The 27631-nt window shown below is 38.6% G+C and overlaps 1 protein-coding gene across 4 annotated transcripts in view; it reads left to right on the top strand.

Moving 5' to 3' along the window:
* LOC131046144 (lon protease homolog, mitochondrial) overlaps positions 1-27631 on the top strand; it is a 149527-nt gene that overhangs the window by 12310 nt on the left and 109586 nt on the right. For all 4 annotated transcript variants that reach the window (XM_057979815.2, XM_057979813.2, XM_057979814.2 and 1 more), the window contains one exon: positions 13272-13394. In XM_057979815.2, coding sequence (XP_057835798.2) covers positions 13272-13394 — 123 coding nt within the window. The remainder of the gene's footprint in view (positions 1-13271; positions 13395-27631) is intronic.

Here is a 27631-nt window from a genome sequence, read left to right on the forward strand (position 1 = left end):
CTGACACATCTGTCTACCCTTTGCATCAATTAAATCATTAACGTCAATTAAATCATTAAAAGGCAACGATCATACTAACATTTGTTAAATTATATTCTAAGTCATACGTGTACATGCTGCAATTTGATTAAAGGAATATAATAGTTTGTTGAGCGCAACAAATAACTAATAGAGATTAGTAAACAGACACGTCTTTTTCCAATGGGTATAACCACCGGTTAGAGACACAATTTTTCAGCGATTAGGGAGGGTATAAGAGGCTCATTGCCATGCATCTAAGGAGGCATCGAATGCAAAAGGAGAAAGGCAGTTCGGTCAATTAAGATTAGAACAGCAGTCACCAAGCTTTATTGGTAAGAAAGATTCATGATTTAATATTGATTGAACATCATTGATCAGATCAGATCAGAACTATTATTACGTTACAGGCAGTAACATCCTTATTCTTGGTGGAATGCATGGGGATGTGCTTAATATGTATGCTTAATATATGCAGCCTGATAATATTCTTATCCAGAATTTAATAGTAATATTAATATAGACTACAATAGGTATGACAGTCATAATTAAATATGCATTCATATTACATAAAAGATTTATATAGTACAAAATAAGGATAATAGAGTTATATACGATAATGATGTTAGCAAGATTTATAATAGTTTGATATACATATATATATACTTGAAATAATATCGATAAGATTATATATATATATATATTATGGATATAATGAATAAGTTACTTGATTATATTTCCTTAGATTATGTATATATGTGCGTATTTCTTATCTCGTAATCAATCAAAGGAGTGAATGGAGGAAGTACGTTAGGGAATTGCAGTTTACCGGTTCTCCCAAGCTAAGTAGGTCACCCCAAGGGATGGAATTGTCATAGTGGGACGTTCCTGCCTCTTGTGGGCCAAGAGGTGAGTTGTCATAGTAGGACGCTGCGCGCTCTTGGGCTTAGTTGGGTTGAACAATTTACAGGCGCCCTCACAAGGCTTTCCTACCAAACTAAACTATGATTGAATATGGGTAGAAAGACATGTTTATCATTCTATGTAATGTATTTGCTATTAATCCATGTATTTATTTGTCTAATCCTAAATTTATTGAATGACTAGATGAAGTCACTCTCATAATTTGAAAAAAATGATAAACTATATTGTGGAATTACTAATTTAGGGCAAAATTCAGGTAATCTCAAGTTGGGGACATTACAAGCCCCCTTATGCAGATCAAGACAAGGGTATGGTATACTTGTCATCCCCATGTGAGTTTCAGGCCTTTTCCTTTGGTTTTAACTCATTCTTGAAGCAAGATAGTTGTGATAGCAATGACTCCCCCTTGTGTGAAAAGGTTTCTTTCACTTTTGTAGGAATACTTCCCCTTTGCTGCTGTACCTGCGCTTGATGCACCTTCAAGTGTTTTAGGGGCTTATTTTATGTGGGTCCCTTACGGTAGCAAAGTGAATGGTGAAGTGTTCTCTCACCACATGAACATTATGTGTCCTCTAATGCATGCATACAAGAGATTTCAACCATTGTAGCTAGATGCTGAATGTAACAATGGTACTTGAGAGATCAGCTCCTTCAAAAGTTTCCTCTTTGACAGAGGCAAAAACATCAGTTGCCTCTTATTGTAATAGTGTAAATATTAGTTAGGTTTACTGTTTTCCAAGAAGTGCATGAGCATAGGTTGTTCCCCTCGACAAATTTTGATCTTTTGTAGGTTACAAAGGAGAGAGTTTTCTTCTTTGATGCAGTTGTGACTTTGTGTCCAATCGATTACACAAGCTATTGATCTATATGCTTAGCAGGCAAGCATCCCGCATAGGTCGCCAAAATGTTGTCATTTTATGACACCCTTTGGTCCATCAGTGAGAATCAAAGAAATGGGACTCGGACTTGGCTCGAACTCGGCAAGGCTGGATCGGACTCGGACTCGGGACTCGGAGTCAGACTCGGCTTCAGACTTGGCTGGACTTGGGAAAGTGAAAAACTCAAGAAATTTAGAGATTTTTAAAGATTTAAAACTTGTTTTAGGCACCCTTTATTGAATACACCTTAAAGACACAATAACATCATCAAACTCCACTCATTTGATTACATACACAAGTATACATCAATCATATAAGCATAAACGCAAATTGTAGCTAAAGGAAATAACAAACATAGATATATAAATATTGTCAAATGTATACAATATTACAAAACTCATGGAATTAAAAATCCATGTCATCATATGATCATCATCAAATGTTTCATACAAATACCAAAGGTAAATACAACTACAAGCCTATGGCTTAGAGGAGCGAGCACGACTGCACCCTCCGGCCTCGGCCCCCTGCAAAGGTGTCTAAGGTAGGTCTTGGATGAATTTGAAAATCCGATCCCGGTATCCCAGGTTTCCCAATTCTTCCCTTCATGAATCCGAAAACTTGGAATCCTAGGTTTCCCAATTCTTCCCTTCACGAACCCGGAAACTTGGAATCCTGGGTTTCCCAATTCTTCCCTTCATGACTCCAGAATCTTGGAATCCTAGGTTTCCCAATTCTTCACTTCAGGAACTCGAAAACTCAGAATCCCAAGTTTCCCAACTCTTCCTGTCATGAACCTGGAAATTCAGAATCCTAGGTTTCTTCCTTTCAACTTTTGACGACTTGCGACACTTCTAGATGGTGTGATCAACACTCAAGGCTTTTAATGCTCCACCAACTCCTGTGACTTGTCTACTTTCATTTGTGGAGCTACAAGGGCACATTTAATATTTTTTGGAGGATGACCATCATGTGGAGTATAGTGCCATGCTTATATATGGTTACTTGATGGCCCTTATGTCAGGTCTGCATGCTTTGACTTTGGAATATCAGGCAATCCACCTTCTAGAAGTACTTTTCTTCTTGGGATTGCCTTGTCAAGGTATGGCTGTGTTGCTTCCATGTTTACTATGGTAGGTTTGGCACTTCCCTGCCTTCCTTGATCGACATTCCTTTGTGCACGCTAGGGTCAAGATTTCCTCTCCTTGACCATTGGTCTCTCCGCTGCAATTTGTTTGCTATATAAAGGCTATTAAGCCTCTTTGTAAAGGGTTTTGTCCCTGTTGGCTTGAGCTATTCTTATGTTCTTTCATTTCTCTTGAAGACTTGTATATTTCTTGCATTTTTGCAACTGTAAGTTTGGCCATTGGCCTTATAATGAATTGAAATCATCATCCTTGCCTTCAACTTATGCATGTTGTGTATGTGTTCTTACCTTCATCGTAAGTGTATGTCTGTGGCTCTCTCATGTATATGCCGTGTTAACCTGTTTTTGGGTGTGTCTTGTGGGAAACCTTCTCCCCTTTTGACATTCAACAAATTCTAACCTCCATACATGCGTTTGGGGTCATTCATGCAACTGAAGTTTGTGCATCTCCAAGGTATTTCAATTAATTCTTTGTCATTTTTGGGTGGGGAGAGAAACATCTCTTATCTTGGTGCATCACCTCTTTTCATTTTAGCATTTCCTTCTCCCCTTTTCCTTTGCAAGTTGTTAGGATAGGTTTAGAATTAGAATTTGGAGCCTTGAGTTGTGTTGATATGTCTTTTGTACACGACCAAACACAAAATAATATACCCAAAGGTATCTTATCCTCTCTTGAATAAAGTTCCCGAATGCTGAAGATATTGCAGAAGGATCAATCGGAGAAACTCCAAGGTTCTGTTATGTAGGTTCTCTACTCGTGGATAAGCACCAGTGGTCGTTGTGTTTGCTGTTTTACAAGGGGCCTTACGTACTTTTTGGGAAAGCTTGTTCTTGCAACTACTTTTCAATGAGGAAACTGGATTCTCCTAATACTAACTGATGTTTCAAAAAAGGGCAAAAGATAATGGTTTTAAGGAGATGAGACTAAACTAATCCTAAGAATGACTCAATGAGGACTGGTCTTGATAAAACTCTACCAATTTCAGTATTGCCAAAAGATTACAACTCTACTGTAATTGGTGCGATCTTCTAAAGGGATTCAATGATTTTCTAATCATCAATGGAATAGATACTATCACTAAGATACATATCAGTATCTCCAACAATGATTGAACTCTTAAACAATCTTAATGTCTCCAGTTGACCACACAGGGCGTACCTACAATCAGTAAGGAGCTAGTGGTTTGGAATATGAGTCTTACCAAAGATCAAGCACAACATTCGTCCTTCAATCTTAAAACTTAAATACTATCTCTACTAAGAGTGATTCAAGAAGATAAACGACCATGAAAATAGCCACAAGGATTGCAATAAAACACCATAACTTAAATATTTCATTGATCTCATAGCCAAATAAAACAACAATTGTTCAACTTTCTCTCTAAACTAATTATTTCTCTGTTGCTAACAATCTTAATCTTATTTCTCTTTTCTCTGACTCTAACTCTCTAACTCCTTAAAATGAAATGAGTGAGGGCTTATATAGCACTCTCAAATACAATGAATGGCTTGGATCAAAAGAAGATCAACGACTGAGATTTTGACACCTAAACCCTAATTAGGGTTTGTTACAAAAAAGACCCCATTTAGATAAACATTATCAATCCATAGCCAATAGAAAATGGCACAAATAATGAGGAAACATAGCCCAATGGGGATAAAGTTACCACGTCATTTTATAACAACTTTTCATCTAGAATTTTGTTCCCTTTTCTATGCTCTTTTCTGGCATATTCAATGAATCTGGACGTTATCCCTTCGATCTCAGCAATGGGAATCTCATGGAGGTTCTTCATTCGTTCTTCCAAGTGGAAGACTTGATCAAAAGCTCCGAGAAGGGTTGTCTCCCATCCAGGCTCTAGCTCTTTCGTTTTCTCGATCAGGAACATAGTAGCGTACATCTAATTTCGCTACTTTTCTGTGACCATGTTCTCCTCCTTGCAAAAATTGATCTTGATCCTGTCTTCCAATTCTTGGACATCTACATCTGTCTCGATCTCTATCCTTCTGTCAAGGATTGTACACAATACATCAAACACCTTGTCTTGAATAGGGTGGATAATGCCTTCAACTCGGCTACATCTGGTATTGATGTCTTCGAAAAGAACTTCCTTCATTTGGAGTAAAATTGACCATTGCAGAAGGCTATGGGTTCCTCCATCCATTATCTTCTCTTGTGCTAAAATCTGATTTGGCGTCCTTCTTATCACTTGCAAGACCGGGATGACAACGTCTCTAGTGTGAGTGAATGCATCTACAGTTATCAATAGAATATGAATGATCTCAAGGACTTGGATAGCACGATGGACTGTCTTCATCATTCTTGTTACAAATTCAATGGCTACCTTGTAAGATTCATCAATCCAAGAACTCATGAGTTGGGTTAAGTTCTTCATCTTTTCTGCCTCATTTATTGATTCGGGATGAAGTGCATGTAAAGGTGATACTGCTAGATCCTGTCGCCTCAATGGTTGACTAAGGTGACTAAAATAATTTCTCCAAGCACTAACCTCCCTTTCTAGCTTCTTATTCTTTTCCATTTCTTCTTTGAGTTTGTCATTAAGTGTTCTCACTGAATCAGTTGCTTCTTCCATGGCTTGCTCGGAGGTAAGTGGACCAAGATCAAATGTCTCTAGATCATATTCCTTTGCCAGAATCTCATCCTCATACTTGTCTGCTACTGGTGTGGCTACTTGTATCTTCCTGGATCCTGCATCATCTCTAATTTCTTTCGACATCTTTGTAGCCTTCTTCTTTTCGATCTCTTCATGGGAATTTCCTATGAGACTTTCCAAGTCGAATACTTGTTCTTCCTCTTCAACCACAACTATCCTTGTCAGTCTTTCTTTTAGCCAATCTGGAATGGAAGACTTTCTTTCCCTTACTTGTATTTCCTTAGGCAGAGGTCTATCGTCTCTGAAAGGAGATGTTGCTTCATCATGATTCTTTTCTTGCTGTTGTTCATTAGCACCAACCTGGAGAGATTGACTTGATGAGTGCTGAGGTGTTCGTCCTTTGCCTTGTTTATCATTTTGTACCATGGATTCCATAGACTCATCAATTTCATACACTATTTGCCTTTGATCTTCTCCTTGACTTATTTCCTTTTCATGCTTAGAAGACGTACTCGGGGGACAATCAGGATTCACTTTTTGTTTTTTCTTGGAAGGTTTTCTCTTCTCAGATCCTTCCTTTCTCTTCGATCCCTTGGAATGAGAAGTATTTTCACTCACACTCGCTTCTCCTTGTGTTCTTGTTTCTAGGGTGAATGTCATGGCTACATTCTGCTCCTTCAATTTTTGATGCTGTACGTCCACCCATCTACGAGTGCAATTCAAAACAGGGTCCATCAATGCTCTTAGGTCTGCAACCTCTGTCTCATTCCAATCTATCTTCACTTCTTTATCTTCCTTCTCATAGGAAGATTGGAGATATCTACCACTGTCTTGGGCTTGATCGACTACTCTGTAAACTTTACATTTCCTGATAAGATCCAAGGGTAATCTAGAATGGATCTTTCTTTTCACCTCCATATCATCCTGAACATTCATCCATAAGTCCTCTACTTGAAACTCATGTTTGTATTTCTTCCCAATTGTCTCTTCCATATGACCATGAGGGTCGAAATTCTCCCTTGAGGCAAAGGATGTGAATGAATACAGAGATAATTCCTTCTTTGCATCTTCTGCCGCTTGAGAATTAGGACACTTCAATTGAATTTCCCAGTAAAATAGGTACGGGGATACCAGCTCCATGCTTATGTCTTGATGCTTTAGCATAAGCTCCCAACTATCTAGTCACCTCAAGTAATATTATTCTGTTCGTAGGATATCTTGGCAACATATAGGGAGGTGAAGGACGCCCATGGACCTTGATGTAGGTGAATTTTGGAAATTGGATGAACCATGCACCTTGCTTCTTCACGAGCTCTTGTGCCTTCGGAGACAGTTGATGGTGAATCCCTCCTTGGAATGTCCTGGTGATATACATCATGAAGGTGTTATTGACTAGTTTGTAGCAATTCTTAGGTGGATGATGTAGTTGAACATAAGAATCACATGCTCTTATATCTCCTGTCCCTCTCCCCACAACTCCTCTATGGGGTAACTCGACATACTCAAAACTTCTGACTAAGGAATATATAACATATGAACTCATGTGGAATGACTTAGTAGGGACTAGCCTCCTCAACTGCACGTCTAGGTTGTTGCTAATAATTCTAGTCCAATCGAGCATTCCTTTTCCTTGGACGATCACTTGAATAAAGAAGAACATCCACTTGTCGAAGAAGGCGGCCTGAGAGGCACCTATAACCTGATTGAGCATGGTTATCAAGTCCCTGAATTCTTCTTGGAAATCAATTCTGTGTGGCGTATTAGGTATCTTGTTCAAGCAAAGACAGGTATCAGGATCATCTTCGTAGATAGACCTAGCTCCTTCCAAGCTCTTATAGATCATATCTCTCGGCTCCGGAAGATGAAAGCCTTCACTTATAGCTTTTTCTGAAAGATAGGCCAAGACAGTTCCATCCTCGGCTACGATCGTCCTTGAATGTGAATCATAGTGCCGGGCACATTCAATCATCAGCTCGTGACATCTAATTGCGGGAGGGAAGCCTGCAACCTTGATGATGCCACTCTCAATTATCTTCCTGGCTACGGGTGATGGCTTGCCGATGTAGGGTGCTTCTCGAAACTTCTTCACATTGAAGTTTCCTAGATTGGTGTCTCCGATATTGCTCCATTTGGACACGATCCTGGACTCCAAATCATCGTTCTTTTGATCTTCTTTGATGAGAGCCTGCCGAGTAGTGGATCCACTGGCCTTGGGGGTCGTCATTCGATATCTACAAAAAGAGGTTTAAGTGAGGTTTAAGTATAATACCTCAAGATAGGAGATTTGAGACCTTTTAAAGAAATGATTAGATTACAATTTGAAGATAGAGTGATAAGTCCTTAAAATTATGAATTTTCAAATTGATATTACTTATGAATCAAATTAGATTATTGAAGACTCAACCTCACAAAGGACTAATATAGAAATTTGAATCAAATCTTCAATATGCTCTCAAAAATCTGATTGTACATACCTTCTCCTTGATTTCTAGCTATCAACTTGAAAAAAATAGATAAAGAAAAATGAAGATTCGCTGGACGAAAGGTCTTTGATCTGAATTTCAGGTCCTTCCCTTGATGATTTAGCCTTCAATCAGCCTTCAACCAGTATTCTTCAATCAAGAAATTCGCCTAAATCTGCTGAAATTCGCACCCCTAATTCTGCTCCTAAAATTCGCTTAGAAAAATGAATGAAAGAATGAATCAAGATTTCAAAATACACCTTTCCTTTATAGGCACTTTCATCATTTTACTAATAGGCCGACTTGTATAAATGTGCAAATAAAAATTCCTCCAAGTTGGCGGACTTAGTAATAAAGCCAAAAAAAAATTGTTTTGAGCGCCAAAGTATGAATTTCTTGATCTTAAGGCTTAAAGAGGGATCAATTAATCCATTTTTAGAAGTGCCTAAATCATGGGAATTTGCCTTACTCACACAAATGAGGCTTAATTAGCAATTTGATGAGAGGATATAGGTAAGCCTAGAAGATGCTAGAGTTTCTTCAAAGTTTGATGAAGGCACATTTTCCTTATAGGCACTAGAATGTTCATGGTATGAGGAAGGCTTAAATCACCCCAAGGAGGCTTGCTTGAACATCTCACCTAGGTACATTTACTCCATCAATCAACACCTTCACAACCTTGATTTTTCACTACTTCATGCTCTTGTCAATATGTCCTTGCAAGTAGCCTTTGCCTAGTTGAAACAAGGTGAAGAATATGTATTTCCAAGGATTTCGCCTTGGACCCTTTGGAAGGGTCAGGAGCGATTTCCATAATTAGGTCTCAATTACCACACTCCTTCACTCTAAATTTCTCTTAAAGGTGAGCATATGCTAGTTTTAGTTCAACAAAGCCTAAGGATTCAATTTTTTGGCTTTCACCATGGGTGAATTAGGTGATCATGAGAATTTCCCTCTAGACCCTTTGGAAGGGTCAGGAGCGAAATTCATGTTTTGCTTGTTTACCCTCACTCAACTCCATTCCTTTCACTTTGTTTCCTCTAGACTCCCTCATTTGAATCCATTTCTCAACTTGTCAACATTTGCTTGATCCTCAAAAGGCTTGAAAAGGAAAATTCGCTCAAAATCATAGCCAGGGACAAGACCTATCCAAAATTTTGCTTTGGACCCTTTGGAAGGGTTAGGAGCGAAATTCTTGTCCTAGCTCAAAATTTACATTTTTGGTGGTCAAAAATCATTCAAAGGCAATCCTAAGGGCTTTTCTCACCTTGGTCTAGGCCTAACTTGGCACAAAATTTGGAGGATAAGAACGATTTTAGGGTTTTCACTTTGGACCCTTTGGAAGGGTCAGGAGCGAAATTCAAGTTTTGAGCTCATTTCTTCATCCTCTCAACCTCAATCAACTTCAAAAGGTAAGGACACATCTCCTCACACCCATCCAAGCCATAAAAACCAAAAGTTTGACTTGAGCTGCAAGGAAAATAGGTGATTTTAGGAATTTCGCTCTGGACCCTTTGGAAGGGTCAGGAGCGAAATTCTTGGTTTTGCTCAATTCCTTCAAATTCATTGAGTGCTTAGCAACTCAAAGTCACTCCTAAGGGCATCTTCAATCTAAATTCATCTTGGTCCGCACTTGCCTTGGCATAAAATTGGGAAAATAAAGTGGTTTAGTGAAATTTCGCCCTGGACCCTTTGGAATGGTCAGGAGCGAATTTCCTTTTCTAGGACAAAATCTCCACCTTTTTTTGCTTTCAATCATTCCCCAAGGCAAGAACATGTCCATCTTTCTTCTGACATGCCTTGGATACTAAGAACTTGGTCAAACAAGGAAGAAAATGAGGTCCATGGAGATTTTCGCTCTGGACCCTTTGGAAGGGTTAGGAGCGAAAATCATGTTCTAGGCGTGATTATTCATTTTTCCAACTCCAATCTTCTCTGGGAGGCAAAGATACATCACTCTCCTTGCATCCACACCAAGGTCTTGACCTTATCTAAGGAGAAAATGAGTGTTTTCAAGAATTTCGCTTTGGACCCTTTGGAAGGGTCAGGAGCGAAATTCAAGTTTTAAGCTAAAACTCTTCATCTCTTCCAACTTTATCACTCCCTAAGGCTAGAACATGTCAAACACCTCCAAACATACCTTAAATACTAAGAACATGGTCTGGACAATGAAGAAATTGAGGTCTATAAGGATTTTCGCTCTGGACCCTTTGGAAGGGTCAGGAGCGAAATCCTCATTCTTGGCTTGATCTTCTACTTCATCCCTCCAATTCTTACTCAAACTTGATAACTTCAACTTCCTTCCATTGCAATCAAGGCAAGCCACCATCAAACTAGCTCCAGGCAGGGCTAACCTAGGTCTTAAGGCCAAAAAGAAGGTTAAATTGAGGATTTCACTCTGAACCCTTTGGAAGGGTTAGGAGCGAAATTCTCCTTCCAGGTTGATTTCCACCATTTCATAGCCTTAAACCTCCTCTCCAAGGCAAACATGCATCAAAGCCTTCCCAACTATGCTCCAAAAAAACCAAAAGTTGGCCATATCAAAGAGCAATATAGAGGAAAAGGTGAATTTGGCTTTGGACCCTTTGGAAGGGTTAGGAGCGAAATTCTTGCCTTAGACAAAATCCACACTTTCCAACATCTTCAATCACTTCCTAGGGCTAGAATATGTCAATTTGCCCTTACCATGGCCAAGGAATCAAGGTTTCCAGTGCAAACAAGGAGAAAAAGGTGACTTCAAAGAATTTTGCTCTGGACCCTTTGGAAGGGTCAGGAGCGAAATTCATAAATTAGGTTGATTTCACCCTCTATTGCCCCAATTCATCTTCAAATTTGATCAAATTCACCTCTCCTTATCATCATCAAGTCGATTTGTCACTTAGCTCAAAACAAGGTCTTTCCAATGTCTTAGGCAAAAACAGAGGGTTAGATGAGGATTTCGCCTTGGACCCTTTGGAAGGGTTAGGAGCGAATTTCCTCCTCCAGGCTAACTTCCATCATTTTGTTGCTTCAAACCTTCGTCCTAAGGCAAATATGCATCCTAGTCTTCCACACCATGCAGTAGAAGTTTCAAACTTGGTCAAGACAAGGAGCAGAGCAGAGGAATATGAATTTCACCCTGGACCCTTTGGAAGGGTCAGGAGCGAAAATCTTGATTCTAGGCCTGATTCATTTTGGAATTACTTGACTTTGCCCTGGACTCAAACCTTGGTGCATATCCTTCCACATTCTTGCCAATTTGCTCAACAATTCCTGAAATTGCCTCTTGAATCCTCCCTTGGCCACTGACTCTGCCTAATCGTCTCTGACTTAGAGGAAGACAAGACTTTGACACGAAAACCAACACTCCTGACCTACCCTGACTTGAGATCTTTTATCTCTTTTGCACAATCTATCAATCTTCAATCTCTTGAAAGGTAAAAATCCTCTAAGACAACCCTAGGGTCAAGGCAGACATCCTATGACTTCCCAAATCTAGGCTACACTCAGCTTTGAGAGAAACCCTAGGATGAGTTCTTCGAGAGAAACCCTAATCTACCTAGCCTAGGTGATCACTCACTCAAAAACACCAAGCAAGCAGAGAAAAAAGCTAGCTAAGGGAAAGCAACAAGTTGGTTCAACACCTGCACTTGGATTGAGAAGGAAGCCAACCTTCTTTGGATTGAGAAGGAAGCTGACCTTCTCTGGAGATTCAACCCCTTGTGCAAGGTCCCACACTTCGGGGTTGTTTCCATGTTTCACAAGGTTGCTAAGTTGATAGCTTAGCAAGGGTTCAAACTTTTGTGACAACAAGGCCCTTTCGTCGATTGAGAGCATCAATAGGCCTTCTTTCTCTTTGAACATATCAATTCTCTCATGGTGGTTGATTCCCTCTGCCTCTTGGTCCTCAGCCTAGATACATGAGAGCATCCTAATGTCAGTTTGTGTTTGCGTGTGTATTATAGATAATTGCTGTACCCAGCTGCACCAAACCTAGGTACAAAAGAAAAAATGGTGAACTGTCATACACAAGCCCAAGCACAAACCAGAGACATATGTCTAGAATAAACCTTTGGAACATCCAATGTATTATTAGGGTCAACTTAGGTTCATTCTAGACAGTATATTATGCTTGATGGTGCACATTCATTATATTAATGAATCACCAAGTTCACTTGTTTCCAGGGATGTACCTGTACTGAACCAGACTGGGTACAGATGCTGGGTTTAGTCCCTTCTAGGTATGCCTAGGTCTTGTAACCTTGGACATACCTTAGGCAAACTAGGTTAAACAATGGAAAAAAATACTCCTCTTTTTAGAGAAACAGATTTTTAGGACCAATTAATTGCAGTTAAGCTCTCTCAGTTTTCTTCTCAGAAATGTTTTTATTAAATTCCAGACAGTTAAGGTCTCTAAAGTTTTTTATCATAAATGTGCGCAAGAGTGTTTTGTCTAGGCACAAACTTCTTTTGAACATAATAAGTCTGAATAATTTCTATGACACATTTTTTGACCACAAACACTGAATTCATATCCTACTACACATCGCTTGAACCAATCTTTCATGATTTGCACATTGGGCTCAAGATTTTACTATTGATTCGATGACGATGCCACTTCTTGCACACAGTCAAAGGATATATATTTGACAGATACTTGAATGGCAATTATGCTTAGGCCTTTATATGGAAAATACAGCAGCAAACTTAACAGATACTGCTATACATATGGTTCTTTAGATTCTCCTTAATACTATTTGCTACAGGCTGATTACATCTATATATGGTTTTTGAATCCTTTGTAATATCTCGATTTGTAGCAGTCAGTGTTCATCAAATGTTCAAATGTAACCTCTGAAGGCTTCAATTTTGTTACTGTATTTCCCTTCAATACATATTTTATTTTATGTCTATATATTTCTGCTAATATATTTTGTGTTTCTGATTAGTTACTGATATTTATATTTACCTATTTCATAAATGGATATAAAATATGTCTTGTTTTACTAATTAATTTAGATTATTACCTTCATATACTGATTTCTTGTTAATATATATAGCTGAACTCAGTAGTATGTAACCCAGGATTTATCTAATTTGTAGTTTTTTAATTTTTGTGGACCAGACCAGCAAAATAGTAAAATAAGTAATATGAAAATTACTTTTTTCACTATTGTATTTAAGGGCATGTTTATTGGAGTTGATCTTACATGAGGTGAAATTATTTATTTGTTTTGGCAATCTGCAGGAAAAACCATTTGATAATGAGGATGATGTGATAAAGGCAACAGCTTTTGAGGTGATAACAACATTAAGAGATGTGCTAAAGACGAGTTCATTATGGAGGGATCATGTCCAGACATATACTCAGGTAACTACAGAAGTTTTTTATATCTATATTTTATTATTTAGTATCGTTGTTATATTCTCTATTTTTGGATGATAGCCTGGTTTACTCCTTTGAACTATAGAGTTTACTTTAGTACACCAATCTCATAGAGAACATAGATATAATTTTTCATTTTATACTAAAGACGAGCTCATTATGGAGGGATCATGTCCAGATATATACTCATGTAATCCAGAAGTATTTGTTAATCTATCTTTGGTATAATTTCTATTTTTTACTGATATGTTTGGTCACACATTTGAAATTATATAGTTTAATTTAATACATGAATTGCATAGGAAGCGCATATATATTTTTCATTTTTCGAAACTCCTCCATTTTGGATTTATATGTACTTTTTGTAGATTTCTTCTGATACCAGGATTTGCATATTGTTCTGTGCTTTTTGCTCCATGCTGAACCTCTGTATTGCTTGTAGTTTTCCCCTGATGTTTTTATTTGCATCTTGGTCTGTGCCGTCTACTCTGTGTTGAACTTTTGTATATTAGTTCTAGTTTTTTGGTGTGATTTCTACTTAATATTGAAAGAATCTGTCACACTTAGTCAATTTGTTTGATTTCTTTCGGCTTGTTTTCTACTGCCTTGCCCTTTGGACAGGCGGTTGAATCTTTAGCAGGATTGTTGCTTGTCAATTTAATGGCAACTTAGTTTGCTGTAAATCAATACCATTCCCTGGTGCACTTTTTCATCTAGCATAGATTTGCATGTTTAATGCTAAAGCAAGTATTAGCACAATTTTCAGTTTCAGAGTGGGCAGTTGAAAATGCAAGGACATCAATCTCTTTCATTTAAAATTTTAAAGTCTTAGGAGTTTCATGTTAACTCAATAACATGTTATGATTTTCTCTTGGTGATTTCGGACATGGGTCTGTTTAAACTCTATTCACTTTATTAGTTGCAGCCACAAAAACAAGACTTTTCTAATCATCTTCAATATGGATCTCTCCTGGCCTAGTGTTTCTGCTGTTGTTTTTAAATTTGCAGCTGTACTAGGTTGCCAAGGGAAAGATGATTTTCCACACACATTTGCTTCTCTATGCATATTTCAAAACATGGTCAAGCTTGTCTGTGCAGAAAACAATCACTCTGCAAAACACAATTATTCCATGCAGCCATTTCATGAGATAGTATCTAGGATAGTGATAATCTCTTGTAGCCTAAACATCATTCACATTTCCGAACAAAAGGAAAGCTTTTAGTTTTAACTGTAAGGATAACTGGCAGCTAGCCCCTTATTGTGTTCCACGTTACTAAATTTGTGCTGTAAAATAGATTCTGTAAAAATATTAACTGTAAAAATATTATCTTCCTATCTATGACTGTTTCACTTGTAACATGGGCCTTAGCGATTAGGATGGACTATAAATTATGCATGTCCTTCATGAATGTGGTCTCATACACAGGAGGAGAATATTGTTTTTCCAGCATTTGATGATTTGAAATGGTTGCTGTCCTTGGGGTTCATGGTAATTGTTTCTCAGGCAAGGATTAGCTGTCTTTAAATGCTCCTTGGAATTGTCTCAGCCCCTCCTTGACACAATCTATTGTCATATTTAAGTTCCTATAGTTCCAAGGCAATTCTGGATACATCTATTTTCTCCATAACAAGTATCTACATTTACTATAGGTTTAAAACCTGCTGTACAAGCTATAACAGTATGGATGGTGCATCTCTTTGCCTTAAGGGCCTTTCCTCTTTACCATTTAACCAAAATTGGGCTGTTGTGCTATGACTACTTTGATCTATATCTAAATAGTTGAATTGAGGTATGATCACAGATTTGAAAAAAAAAAAGAAGCTTTAAAGGAGAACATCAATGGTGGAAATTCAGTTTATTGAAAGTATTTTAAATATTTTTGATAATCTACCGGGGGTGTGGGCTAGCCTGGAGTTGGAGGCAAGAGGATTTCTGAGATAAGTTGTTAATACGTATTTCAAGTGTATCGTCGATCGTCTAAGGAAAGGAAAAGGGAGAGTGCCTTTTTGAAAAAAAAAACTGTGCATTTGATGTATGACAGTTGATATAAAAAAAGTTCCTTCAAAGAAGAACTTCAAATTTGGAAATTCAACCTTTGAAAGCACAATTTTTGATTTTTTTGCTACTTCCTATATTAAATTATTTTGATTTGAAAACAATATGATGGCATCTACCCCAATTTAAATTTTCAACTGAAGTTAGAGATTTTCAGTAGATATTTTGGATTATAATAGAAAATAAACTTGCTTCTTGTGTGGCTGGCCATATACAAAAGTGTCTTGTGTAGTCTGTAGGAATTTTCAGTAGACATCTAGAGTTTTGTTCTACACAAATCTGATTTGAAAAATTGAAGAATGGGACATTCTGCTTAAATCATATTGAAAACTTTGAGCTGATAATAAATATAATGCTTAAATGTTTCATGGACCAAAAAATTCTGGTTTTTTTTGAAAATATTTTATAAGTGCTATCTTTTAACTCCAAACTTTTGTAAATATCAATCATATTGTAAGATTTTTGAAACAAAATCCAGGCAAAGATCTAATGCCGTGAGAAACTAGCTACAAAATATGTAGAAGTAGATTGGCAAGCCATCCAATATGAGAGTATAAAAGTACAAAGCAATGAAAAACCATTTATAGGGAATGCAAAGGGAAGAGTTGAATAACCCATCCATTAGGTAAGTGCAACTCTTGGGAAACTAAAAGACACTTCGATATCAAAATAGGGAAAGTGAAACTGCTGTGGGGAGTGTGACACTTATCACACCCAAACTCAACCTAAGTAATAACCTAACTAAGGAATTTAAATAAATGTCAAAACGAATAAGGAAAAACATAAAATCGGAAAATGCAAAAAAATCCAACAATTCCCTTAAACTCAACTCAAATGGGGTAAAAGATGGTCCTAACAAGATATAGCCATGTTAGGTATCCATGTATAGATCAATCACCCCAAAGAGAGAGAGAAGAGACCTCCCAAGACTGTTATAGAAAAGAGAGAGGACTAGGTAGCCTCCTCCAAAGCAAAGGTGAAAATCAAACAGAAAACACTGAGCAGGGGTGTGGACGAATCAGCGTTTTAACTCGATTTACAACTTAATACAAAAATTAGAAGCTTGAAACTAGAGAGACAGAGACACAGATATTTATCTCGTGGAAAATCCAACAGGGTAAAAAACCACGGTTCTCGCTAACAAAAATGGGCTCCAACCCAGTTACATCAAAGAGCACCCACTCTTACTGCCTAAGGCTCCAACCTTAGTCACAAGGCTTCAACCTTAACAAACACAATTTTAAAAACTGAAAAACACTGGTAAGCTCACTGTTTTATACTAAAATGTATAAAACTCATAACAGCAACAAACTCAATGAAAGACACATACTTTCCACAAATCAGAACTTGTACAAGATATTAAGACAGATTAAAATTATCTGCTCACTTCTTTCTCTAATTACCAAAGACCCGAACATTAACAAATAAAACTGGAAAACTTGGTCTCAGTATGACAGCATTTAAGCAAAGGACAATACAGCAGCTGTTGTGCACATAGTTGCTTCTGAGAACACTTGCAGACAGACATAACTTCTTCCACATCAACTCTCCTCACACTTCCTTTACACACAGGTTCAAAAATTGATCAATATTCAGCAGCAACAAAAGGAATAATCAGAAGAACATATTGATCATTACGCCTTAAGAATTTGACTCAGAAATCTGATCATATTATGAAGAATCCCTACTCCGAAGTAGTGAGAGAATCCAATGCCATGTTCAAGATACAAGTGATGCCTGTGTAGAAGACTAGTAGCACATACAAAACTCCGCCTTAAAAAAAATGAGACTAACGACTGATGAAACGTCCAACATATACTCCTTACGCTTCAGCACTCTTTGCCTTCATAATGCGTTCAGAATTTTACAGCAACTCCCAAAACTTCATAAAGCGATAATCATCCTACACACACACACTCAGCAATAGATGAAAAAATACACCCAGCTATCAAGAAGAAAATGCAAGATACTCATCTTCCTATATCACGACCTTAGCATCAGTTACAAATGCCCAACCACCAAATGAAGAATACACCAATCGAGATGAGGAAAAAAACGTCTTTGTGCAGCACTCTGATCACGCACAGGATACTTGGCCAACAAACACAGCAAACATCATACTAGCAGAAAAAACGTCTTCTAACATATTTGCCAACTGTCAACCATGTGGGAAAGCTTAGCCAGAAACGCAGAGAAAGCAAACAGTCATAAAAGAATCTCAATCTGCAAATACTGAAAATACGATTCCACCTGGGCTTACTCAAACAGTGTAACTGCCCTAACAAGATGAAGAATAAACGGTTCTGAACACACTGCCCAAACAGAACAACTGAAAATGCAGAGGAATTTTAGACATCCCTGCCATTACAAACTGACACAAATAAACTTAAAAGGTATTGCCACATGGAATCATACGAACTAGGAGAAAAGATACTGCCACTTGGAGTCATACGAACTGCAAGAACAAAGTGAGCAAAAACGATCTCAGATCAAAGAGCATTGGAAACATGCTGACATAAAAACAACGCCCAGCTGAGGGATGTCAAAAAGCATCAATGACAAAATATTGTCTACAATCTCCCCCTTTTTGTCATTGATGACAAACCAAACTCCCCCTGTTTCGCTACTCCCACTTTTGCATCAATGACCAACGATCCTGCAAAAACTGAAAATGGGGCATGAAATATAACAATAAGTACTCCCCCTAAGTTTATTCTGCAAATCAGTGTTGGAGTGGAATTCAAAAGTCTCCTTGGGAAGCAGCTTTGTAAAAATATTAGCTACTTGTTCTTTAGAACACACATATTCCAGCTTGACAATATGATTAGCAACTTGTTCTCTCAAATAATGATATTTAATGGGAATATTCTTAGTACGAGAGTGCAAAACTGGATTTTTCAAAATGTCAATAGCACTCGTATTATCACAAAAAATAGAAATAGGTTCAACATACTCAACCTTAAAGTCCAGCATACTCAACCTATGTACTCAACTTTTGCTGTGGATAATGAGATAGATGCTTGTTTCTTACTCAGCCAAGAAACAAGACAGTCACCAAGAAGGAAAGCACCACCACTTGTGCTTTTTCTGTTATCTATTGAACCTCCCCAATCTACATCAGTAAATACGGTTAGTGTAAAATCATGGCATCTAGGATACCATAAACCAAAACTCATTGTACCCTTAAGATACTTGAAAATTCTCTTCACTGCTTGCACTTGTGTTTCCTTAGGAAAGGCCTGAAACCTTGCAACATAACCAACTACCTGCATAATGTCAGGTCTAGTAGTTGTAACTTATAATAGACTGCCTACCATAGACCTATAATAAGTCTGGTTAACTTTAGGAGAATCATCATCAATGCTCAATTTACATCCTGTCACCATAGGTGTACTAACAGGATGGCTATCCTCCATTCTGAATTTTTTTAATCTCTCTGATATACTTCGTTTGAGAAATAAAAATACCATTAGATGACTGTTGAATTTGAAGTCCCAGAAAGTAGGACAACTCACCCAACATAGATATTTTGAACTTCTATTTAATATTTGCAGCGAACTCTTTGCACATGCCTACACAGTCACTACCAAATATTAGATCAACATAGACTACAACAACCAAAATGCTGTTACCTTCTTTTACATAAAGGTTGTTGTCTGCTACACCTTTTCTAAAGCCTTGCTGCTGCAAATACTTATCCACTCTGTCATACCAAGCTCGTGGAGCCTGTTTAAGGCCATATAGTGCCTTTTTTTATCTTACAGACATGATCAAGTTTGTTAGTCAACACAAATCCATGAGGCTGTTCAATATAAATTTCTTCACTCAAATAACCATTAAGAAATGCAGATTTAACATCCATTTGAAACACCTTAAACCCTCTATACGAAGCAAGAAATAGCTTCAAGATGAGTTATAGGCGCAAAGGTCTCATCATAATCTATACCCTTTACTTGAGCATACCCTTTACATACCAAGTGTGCTTTATTTGTTACCACATGGCTTTCCTGATCTAGTTTGTTTCTGTAGACCCACTTCGTGCCTATCACATTCTTGTCTTTGGGTCTTTGCACAAGCTCCCACATGTCACTTTTCTGAATCTGTTCTAGCTCTTCTTTCATCATAGCAATCCAGTTCTTATCTTCAGCTGCTTCTTCAAAACAGTTAGGTTCAAACACGGAAAGCAAAGAAACACCTTCATCCTCAAAATAATCGACATTCCTTATAGTAGCCCTAGTCCTATTGTCAGGTAAAATTTGATCAATATGATGATTTCTTTGCACAAACTTAGGAGTTTTGAAAGTAGTCTTATCATGATCACTCTCTGAATCATTTTCAGAATGTATACGTGTTGTTTGATCCAACATACTAGAAGAAGGAATTGATGAAATAGCTTCGATTCTGGGCAGACAACTGAGAGGGGGGGGGGGGGGGTGAATCAGTTGTCTCACAAACTGACACAAATCAAACTTATTCTTAGATCTGATAATTAAGCATGAAAGTATAAATCAACAACACATCAAGAACACACATAACACTAAGATTTTTGATGTGGAAAACCCGGTCAAGGGAAAACCCACGATGGGAATACAAATGGGGAATACACATGCATTCGGGCACACTGCCTAGAGATCACTACTAAAAAACAACAAGGGCTACAACCCAGGGAAGACTTAGTGTTTTACAAACAGATTCATATCACATCCAGAAGTTCATGAACTGAAGAATAACATCTTCTTAATGCCTGGTTACAGTTCCAGTTAAGCACATGACAACTTTCTTCTTCTCACACTTCTTCCCTGCCACCGAAAGATGTATACATTCAGTGCACATACATTTTGATTCTCATCTACACACACTCAATTACAAAGAATTTACATTTATTTATACATGACATCAACCTTGTGAAGATCATCAAGGTTGGCTCAACACAACACTTAATTACAAAGATATGACCACACACGCTACAATATCACATTCGGACCAAACAATGCCGGCTAAGACATATCACGAACCCATATCACACACCTCGAATATGAAACACCTCCAAGAATTATGCATCAAACATCCGCAACACGCTACAAGCATCCAGTCGGCCACAAATATGAAGAAAACTAACACATCGGAGAAAATTATCAATTACGCGCACAATGATCAATGTGGATCACCAACACAAAAAGAACACGATCCAGAAGCATCCACAAGCATCATGAATTACCACCGCAACATCCGCAGAAACACGAATTACTAGAATCACATCATCATTATACCGAACCTCAAGAACACTAACTGGAATGACTGTCAACTTTGAAAAATAACTCATGGACCTCCAAATCACGCACCACCTGAATTGTGGATACACATCAATGTCCCAAACATATCTCCAAAGCCACAGATCAAGATATTACAATGCGGAGCAATGCAGATCAAAATACTAAACACTGTCATCATTGAACAGCTGAAAAACCAGCCACAACACAAATATCCATAACTTACTCAAATCTTCATGCAAACCTTTGAAAATTGCATTGAATCATCTATACATAGCCCTCTACAAACCCTTTAATCCGCAAACTCTGATCATCACTGTACAAAACAAACCAACTCACTGAACTTCACTGCATTATTGTCACAGACAGAGAAATATTTTGACATCAATGACAACACATCTCTTAGATATCTCTCAAGCACATATTTGCAGCATACTTCCAACAATCCCCCCAAACATTTGACAGGAATGGTATTTGCTGCTCTTGGTTGACCATTTTTAGGACTATTCTGAGTATTACTACTTGCTGTCCTAGTTTGCATTTGTGAAGATGAAGGTTGAACAACACCACTAGTCTCTTGTTTTTGAGCACTGCTGCTGCCATTTCCATTCTCACAAGAAGTGTTAGTAATCTCATGAACTTTAACATTAACACACTCTACAATCTTATGCAGCCTTTTATTGAAACATCTATAAGCTTTGCTTTTTGAAGAATAACCCAGAAAAATCCTTCATCTGATCTAGGATCAAACTTGCCTAGATTATCATCATCTCTTTTGATATAACAAGGACTACCAAAAATTTTAAAATATTTAACTGTTGTTGGTTTACCTTTCCACAACTCATAAGGTGTCTTGTTGTGCTTAGCTCTTAGCAAACCTCTGTTTTGTATATACACAACTGTATGAACAGTTTCTCTCCAAAAAACATCACTAACCTTGGCCTCATTCCTCATACTACGAGCCATTTCTTGAACTGTTTTGTTCTTCCTCTCAACAACACCATTTTGTTGTGGTGTTCTGGGTGCTGCAACTTGTCTCTTAATTCCATTTTTCTCACAAAAGTTTACAAATTCATTAGAGGTAAATTCACCACCATTGTCAGAGTGTAAACATTTAATTCTCAAATCCATTTTATTCTCAACTAAGGCTTTAAAAACTTAAAATTTTTCTAGAGCTTTAGGCTTTTCTTTAAAAAATGTCACCCATGTCATACAAGTAAAATCATCTATTAACAAAATAAAATACTTTTCACCTTGTAGACTTGCTGTAGGTCCACACAAGTCTGCGGTTTGGTACTTGATAAATCCTTAGATTTGAAACTTGTTCTGGTCTGCTTTCCCATCTGACAATCTTTGCACACAATATCAGCTGGTTTCTCAAGTTGTGGTATCTCTTACAGCTTCCTTCTTGCTGATTTGAATCAAATTATCAAAATTCATATGCCCAAGCCTTTTGTGCCACAACCAAGCTTCATCAAATTGACTTAAGCAACACAACTCATTGTTAGTGTCATCAATAATATAAAGATTATTCGCTGCCCTAGTAGCATTTGCAATAAGTTTTTCACTTTTACTTATAGTGCAACATTTTGAATTAAAAGCAAGATCATATCCTTGATCACACGACTGACTGACACTTAACGGATTGTGTTTCAAACCTTTAACATATAAAACATTTTCTACTTTTGTTTCACCATCATTCAAAACAAGAGTGCCTGTACCTACAACTCGACTTTACCTCCATTCATCTTTTTAAGAGTAAGGAATTTACTCTTGTCACCCGTCATGTGCCTAGAACAACCACTGTCAACATACCATATATACTTCTCATTTTGTTCAAGAAAATTTGTTTGCACAACTAAGGCTACTTCTGGACTTGACTTTTCTTGCTTCTTTAAACTTTCATATTCTTCTTCCTTTTTTCTTTTTCGTCCATCTTCTTAGGCAAATCTATCAATACACTTTTACAGAACATTGCAGAATGACCAAGATTATTACACTTGTAACAAACAACATTATAACTTCTCAAAGGAGCAAGAAGATTTTGATTCACAAAACTGAACTTTTTCTTAGAAAATATTCTGCAATTTGCAGCCTTGTGACCTGTTGGTGTACGTTTTATCATTCACCGAACATTAGAATAAAAGGTCAAGGACATTCTACCCTCTTGATCAAAATCACTACGTATGCCAAGATTGCATGAGAAAGACCACATGACGACTCCAAGGTTTATATATGCGAACAAGCGACTTTATGTTGGGTATTAGAATATTAAAATATTGTTAATGCTCAATAGTATATATTCTTTTTTTAGTAAGATCTTCTACGTTCTTATCAGCAGTTTCTTATTAGAAACTTGCTATTCTTGTAAATACTCCTGTACTATTTATGAGCATCTTGCTCATTCTGTTATTCAATCAATTCTTTGAAATCCATATGCTTCTGCATTTGTTTTATGGTATCAGAGCTTTAGGAGAATTTTTTAATTCTAATTTCCAATTAGTGGAAATTTTCGAAAATTATTCCAATTAAAAACTCATCTAAGTTTTTTTTCCCTAGCGCCTGTGAATTTCTTAAAGCAAGGTTCTCTTCTGTTCGGCGACGGTCGTGGCTCTGTACGCGACCTGCAAGACTAATCGCGCCACTGTTTGTGGCTCTGTGCCTGCACCCTCGGCTCGCCGTGACGCAACCTACAACCGCGACGTGACCTGCACACTCGCCGCGACGCGACCTGCACCCTTGGCGATGCGACTTGCAACCTCGTCGCGATTTGCAGCCTATTTTCTGCGCGTGACCTGTTACCCGTGTGGACATCTCTACTGGTGGCGCGACTCTCGTTTTTCTTCCTTGTGCCAAAGTTTCTTCTGTTTGCAAATTTTCTGGGCATCTCGTGGCTTCGACGATCCTCTGATTTTTTCGATTAAGGTGTTTACCTTCAAGTTTTCATTGAAAATAAATTTTTCTTGCAGATTCTTGGTGGGTTTTTCGAAACCTAATTTGGGTAGTTGCCCAATTTTTTTGGGTGCATCGTTTTCTGTGCCTCGATTTTCGAGCCAACGGATTTGAATTTGGTTTTCAGATTCCTTCTGGGTTTTCTGTCATCTTTTAGTACAATGGGAAACGTGCAAATGGCTTCTCTCACCAATCTGATGTTAGAAGGCAGTCAACGCTTTAATGGCCATAATTACAACATCTGGAAACAGCGTATGTTGACCATTTTTGAATATAGGCGTCTTGACTAGCTTGTTTTGGGAAAAGAGTTGATCAAGATAAGTTTGATGAACGCAATCGGGAGGTAGTTATGCTTCTCAAACTCTCAGTAATTGATGATCAGTTACCGCAGATTCCTTCCAGCAAGACAGCTTCCGACATCTGGAAGCATCTGAAGGAATTGCATGAGACATCCGACAAGAGCCGAGCATTCTTTCTAAAGAATCAGCTGTTCTCCATTATGATGGACGAACGTATGTCCTTACAGGAACACCTCACGAGGATTAAGGACATTCGAGATCAGCTCGAAGCTATTGGTCAAACTATGGAGGAAGAAGATGTGGTAGTAATCACTCTGAAAAGTCTTCCAAAATCGTATGAACACTTCATTGAGACCCTCAATATTACTTCCACTAATGTTGATCTGAAGTTTTCAGAATTGTGCACCAAACTTCTACAGTAGGATCACTGGAAACAACAGTTTGGTAGTGGTCCTACGTCAGCCTCCTCGGAAAATGCCTTCACAGCCCAATCCTTTCACAATGATAAAGGCAAATTTCAGTCCTCTCAGTCTTCTTAGCAGAAAGGCTCTTCTCAGACACAGGATGGTGCTAAGAAGAAGAATGTGCAGTGCAATTACTGTCAAAGTACGGCCATATGAAGAAAGATTGCCGTTAGAGGCTCGCTTCTGAACAAAAGAAGTAGGGAGGGTCACACCAGAAGGCGCATGTTGCTGAACATTCCGAGCAAAAGGAGTCTGCCTTTTATGCCTTTATGGCTAAGATGTCTTCAGATCATGCCAGGTCTTCTGCTTGGTACATCGACTCTGGTGCATCACGTCACTTTTCTCATCGGCGTGACTGGTTTACAGACTTCTCATCTTTCAGTGATTCCGTTGTATTTGGCGGAGGTGAGGAGTATACAGTTGTTGGCAGAGGCACTGTTCAGATACAGTCTGGTGGCAAGACTCTCATTTTCCTGAATGTGTTCTATGTTCTTGGTATGGAACTTAATCTGCTATCTGTCAGTCAGATTATGAGGAATTCTCCTCAGCTAGATGTGGTGTTCAGTGCTCACAAGTGTTCCATCATTGATCGGGAGACTCGTCTTACTGTTGCTGTTGGTCTAGAGGATCATGGCCTATATAGGCTTCTTGACACTGGTGATTCTCCTGAAGTGGCTCTGGTAGCTCGTGTTTCTCCTCTCAACACTTTGTGGCATCAGAGATATGGACATCTCAACATTCAGTATCTCTCTCAGCTATCTCGGGAGGGGCTTGTTTCAGGGTTACCTGATATTCAGACTTAGCATCTTGGAGTATGTGGTGCCTGTCAAGCTGGCAAACAGCATCGGACTTCATTCACACATGGAAAGTCTTGGCGTGCATCTAAGGTACTTCAATTACTTCATGTTGATATTTGTGGTCCTATGAATACATCTTCTGTTACTGGTTGCAAATACTTTTTGCTTATTGTAGATGATTTTAGTAGAAAGATGTGGGTGTACTGTCTTCAACACAAATTAGATGTATTTAGTATCTTTCAGAAGTTTAAGTCCTTTGTTGAAAAAGAGTCTGGATATAGCATCATTACTCTTAGGACAGATAACGGGGGGGAATTTTGTTCTTCTGCATTCTCCAACTTCTGTGATACCCATGGCATCAACCAATTGACTACACCCTACACTCCTTAGCAAAACAGTGTTGTCGAGCGTCGCAATCGTACGGTTGTTGAGATGGCTCGCTCTATGTTACAACACAGGAGTGTTCCGAATAAGTATTGGGCTGAAGCAGTGTTTATTGCTGTCTACCTCCTTAACCATTCCCCTACTTAGGCTGTTAAGGGGAAGACTCCAGAAGAGGTTTGGTCTGGTCGGAAGCCTAAGATCAGCCACCTGAAGGTTTTTTGCTCTGTTGCCTATGTTTGGATTCCAGATGCTAAGCGCTCCAAGTTGGATTCCAAAAGTCAGCAACTCATGATGACAGGATACAGTGATCACCATAAGGCCTACAGACTGATCGATATAGACACTGAACGTCTTATCTTCAGTCATGATGTTGTATTTGATGAAGACAGAGGATTCTTTCAGTCCCCTTCTTCTGAGCCGTGTTCTGAGGATCAGCCTCACAGTGTTCTTATTCCATTAGGTTCGCCCAATGGGAGGGATGATGCAGAATCTATTTTCGATGATGCACTACCTGAGTTCCCTGCGGAGAATAATCCTCCTCCTGCTGCTCTTGTTCCTGATCCTGAGCCTCTTCTAGCTCCTCCAGATGTTAGCACTTCTACTCTTCGGCCTAAATGGTGGGCCAAGACCATTGGTGATCTCAGGGATACTGAGCTCATTGAGGGTAGAACCTCCTGTAATAAGAGCAAACAGCAACATACAGTCAATTTTGCTCTCATGGCTAACATACACAGTGTTTTTGAGCCTCAGACATATTCAGAGGCTAAAGGTATACCTGAGTGGGAACAGGCTATGGAAGCTGAGTTCCAGAGTCTTCAAAAGAATCACACTTGGGCCCTTTCAGATCTTCCTTCAAGGAAGAAGCCCATTAGCTGCAAATGGGTGTATAAAGTAAAATACAAAGCTGATGGAACCCTAGACAAGTATAAGACTCGTCTTGTTGCTCGTGGGTTCTCACAGAAAGAAGGCATTGACTACGAGGAGACTTTTGCTCCTACAACCAAAATGAGTACCATACGGCTCGTTCTTGCCTTGGCAGCCCAGTTCAGTTGGAAAGTCCATCAGATGGACGTCAAGAGTGCTTTTTTGAATGGTGACTTATAGGAAGAGGTCTACATGCCGCAACCCCCAGGATTCAAGGTTGCTGGTTAAGAACAGAAGGTCTGTAGACTAGTCAAAGCACTCTATGGTCTGAAACAAGCTCCTCGGGCTTGGTACATGAAAATTGATAAGTACCTGACAGATCATGGTTTTCAGCGGAGTCCATCTGATGCAAACCTGTATATCAAGCATACTAGTAATGATGTTCTGTTTGTGGTTGTCTATGTGGATGACTTAATCATTATTGGCAGTTCAGCACATTTGATCACTGGGATCAAATAGGATTTGTGCCGCACCTTTGATATGACAGATTTGGGACTTCTACATTACTGCTTAGGAGTTGAAGTTTGGCAGACTGAGAACAGTATCTTTCTCTCTCAGTCCAAGTATGCCAGAAGTCTTGTGGACAGGTTCAGAATGTAGGATTGCAAACCTACCTCTACTCCTATGGAACCCGAGCTCAAACTTTCAGCTCAGTCATCTTCACCAGTTGTGGATGAATCTTTGTTTAGGCAACTAGTGGGCAGTCTCATCTATCTAACTGCCACTAGACCTGACATCAGTTTTGCAGTGAGCTACATTTCACGCTTCATGACAGCTCCCAAGGCTGATCATTGGATAGCAGCGAAGCGTGGGCTGCGTTATGTGAGTGGCACTCCTGATTATGGACTTCTGTACACTCTGAGTTCTGATCCTATACTCAGTGGCTACATAGATTCTGATTGGGCAGGTTCGGTTGATGACCGTAAGTCTACAGCAGGGTATGTGTTTAGTTTGGGATCTGGTGCTGTCACATGGACTAGTAAGAAGCAACAGGCAGTGGCTCTCTCCTCGACAGAAGCAGAGTATCGGGGAGCAGTTAAGGCATCTTGTGAGGCGGTTTGGCTTCGACGAATGC

This window comes from Cryptomeria japonica, chromosome 4 (assembly GCF_030272615.1).
Source record: "Cryptomeria japonica chromosome 4, Sugi_1.0, whole genome shotgun sequence".
NCBI lineage: Eukaryota > Viridiplantae > Streptophyta > Pinopsida > Cupressales > Cupressaceae > Cryptomeria > Cryptomeria japonica.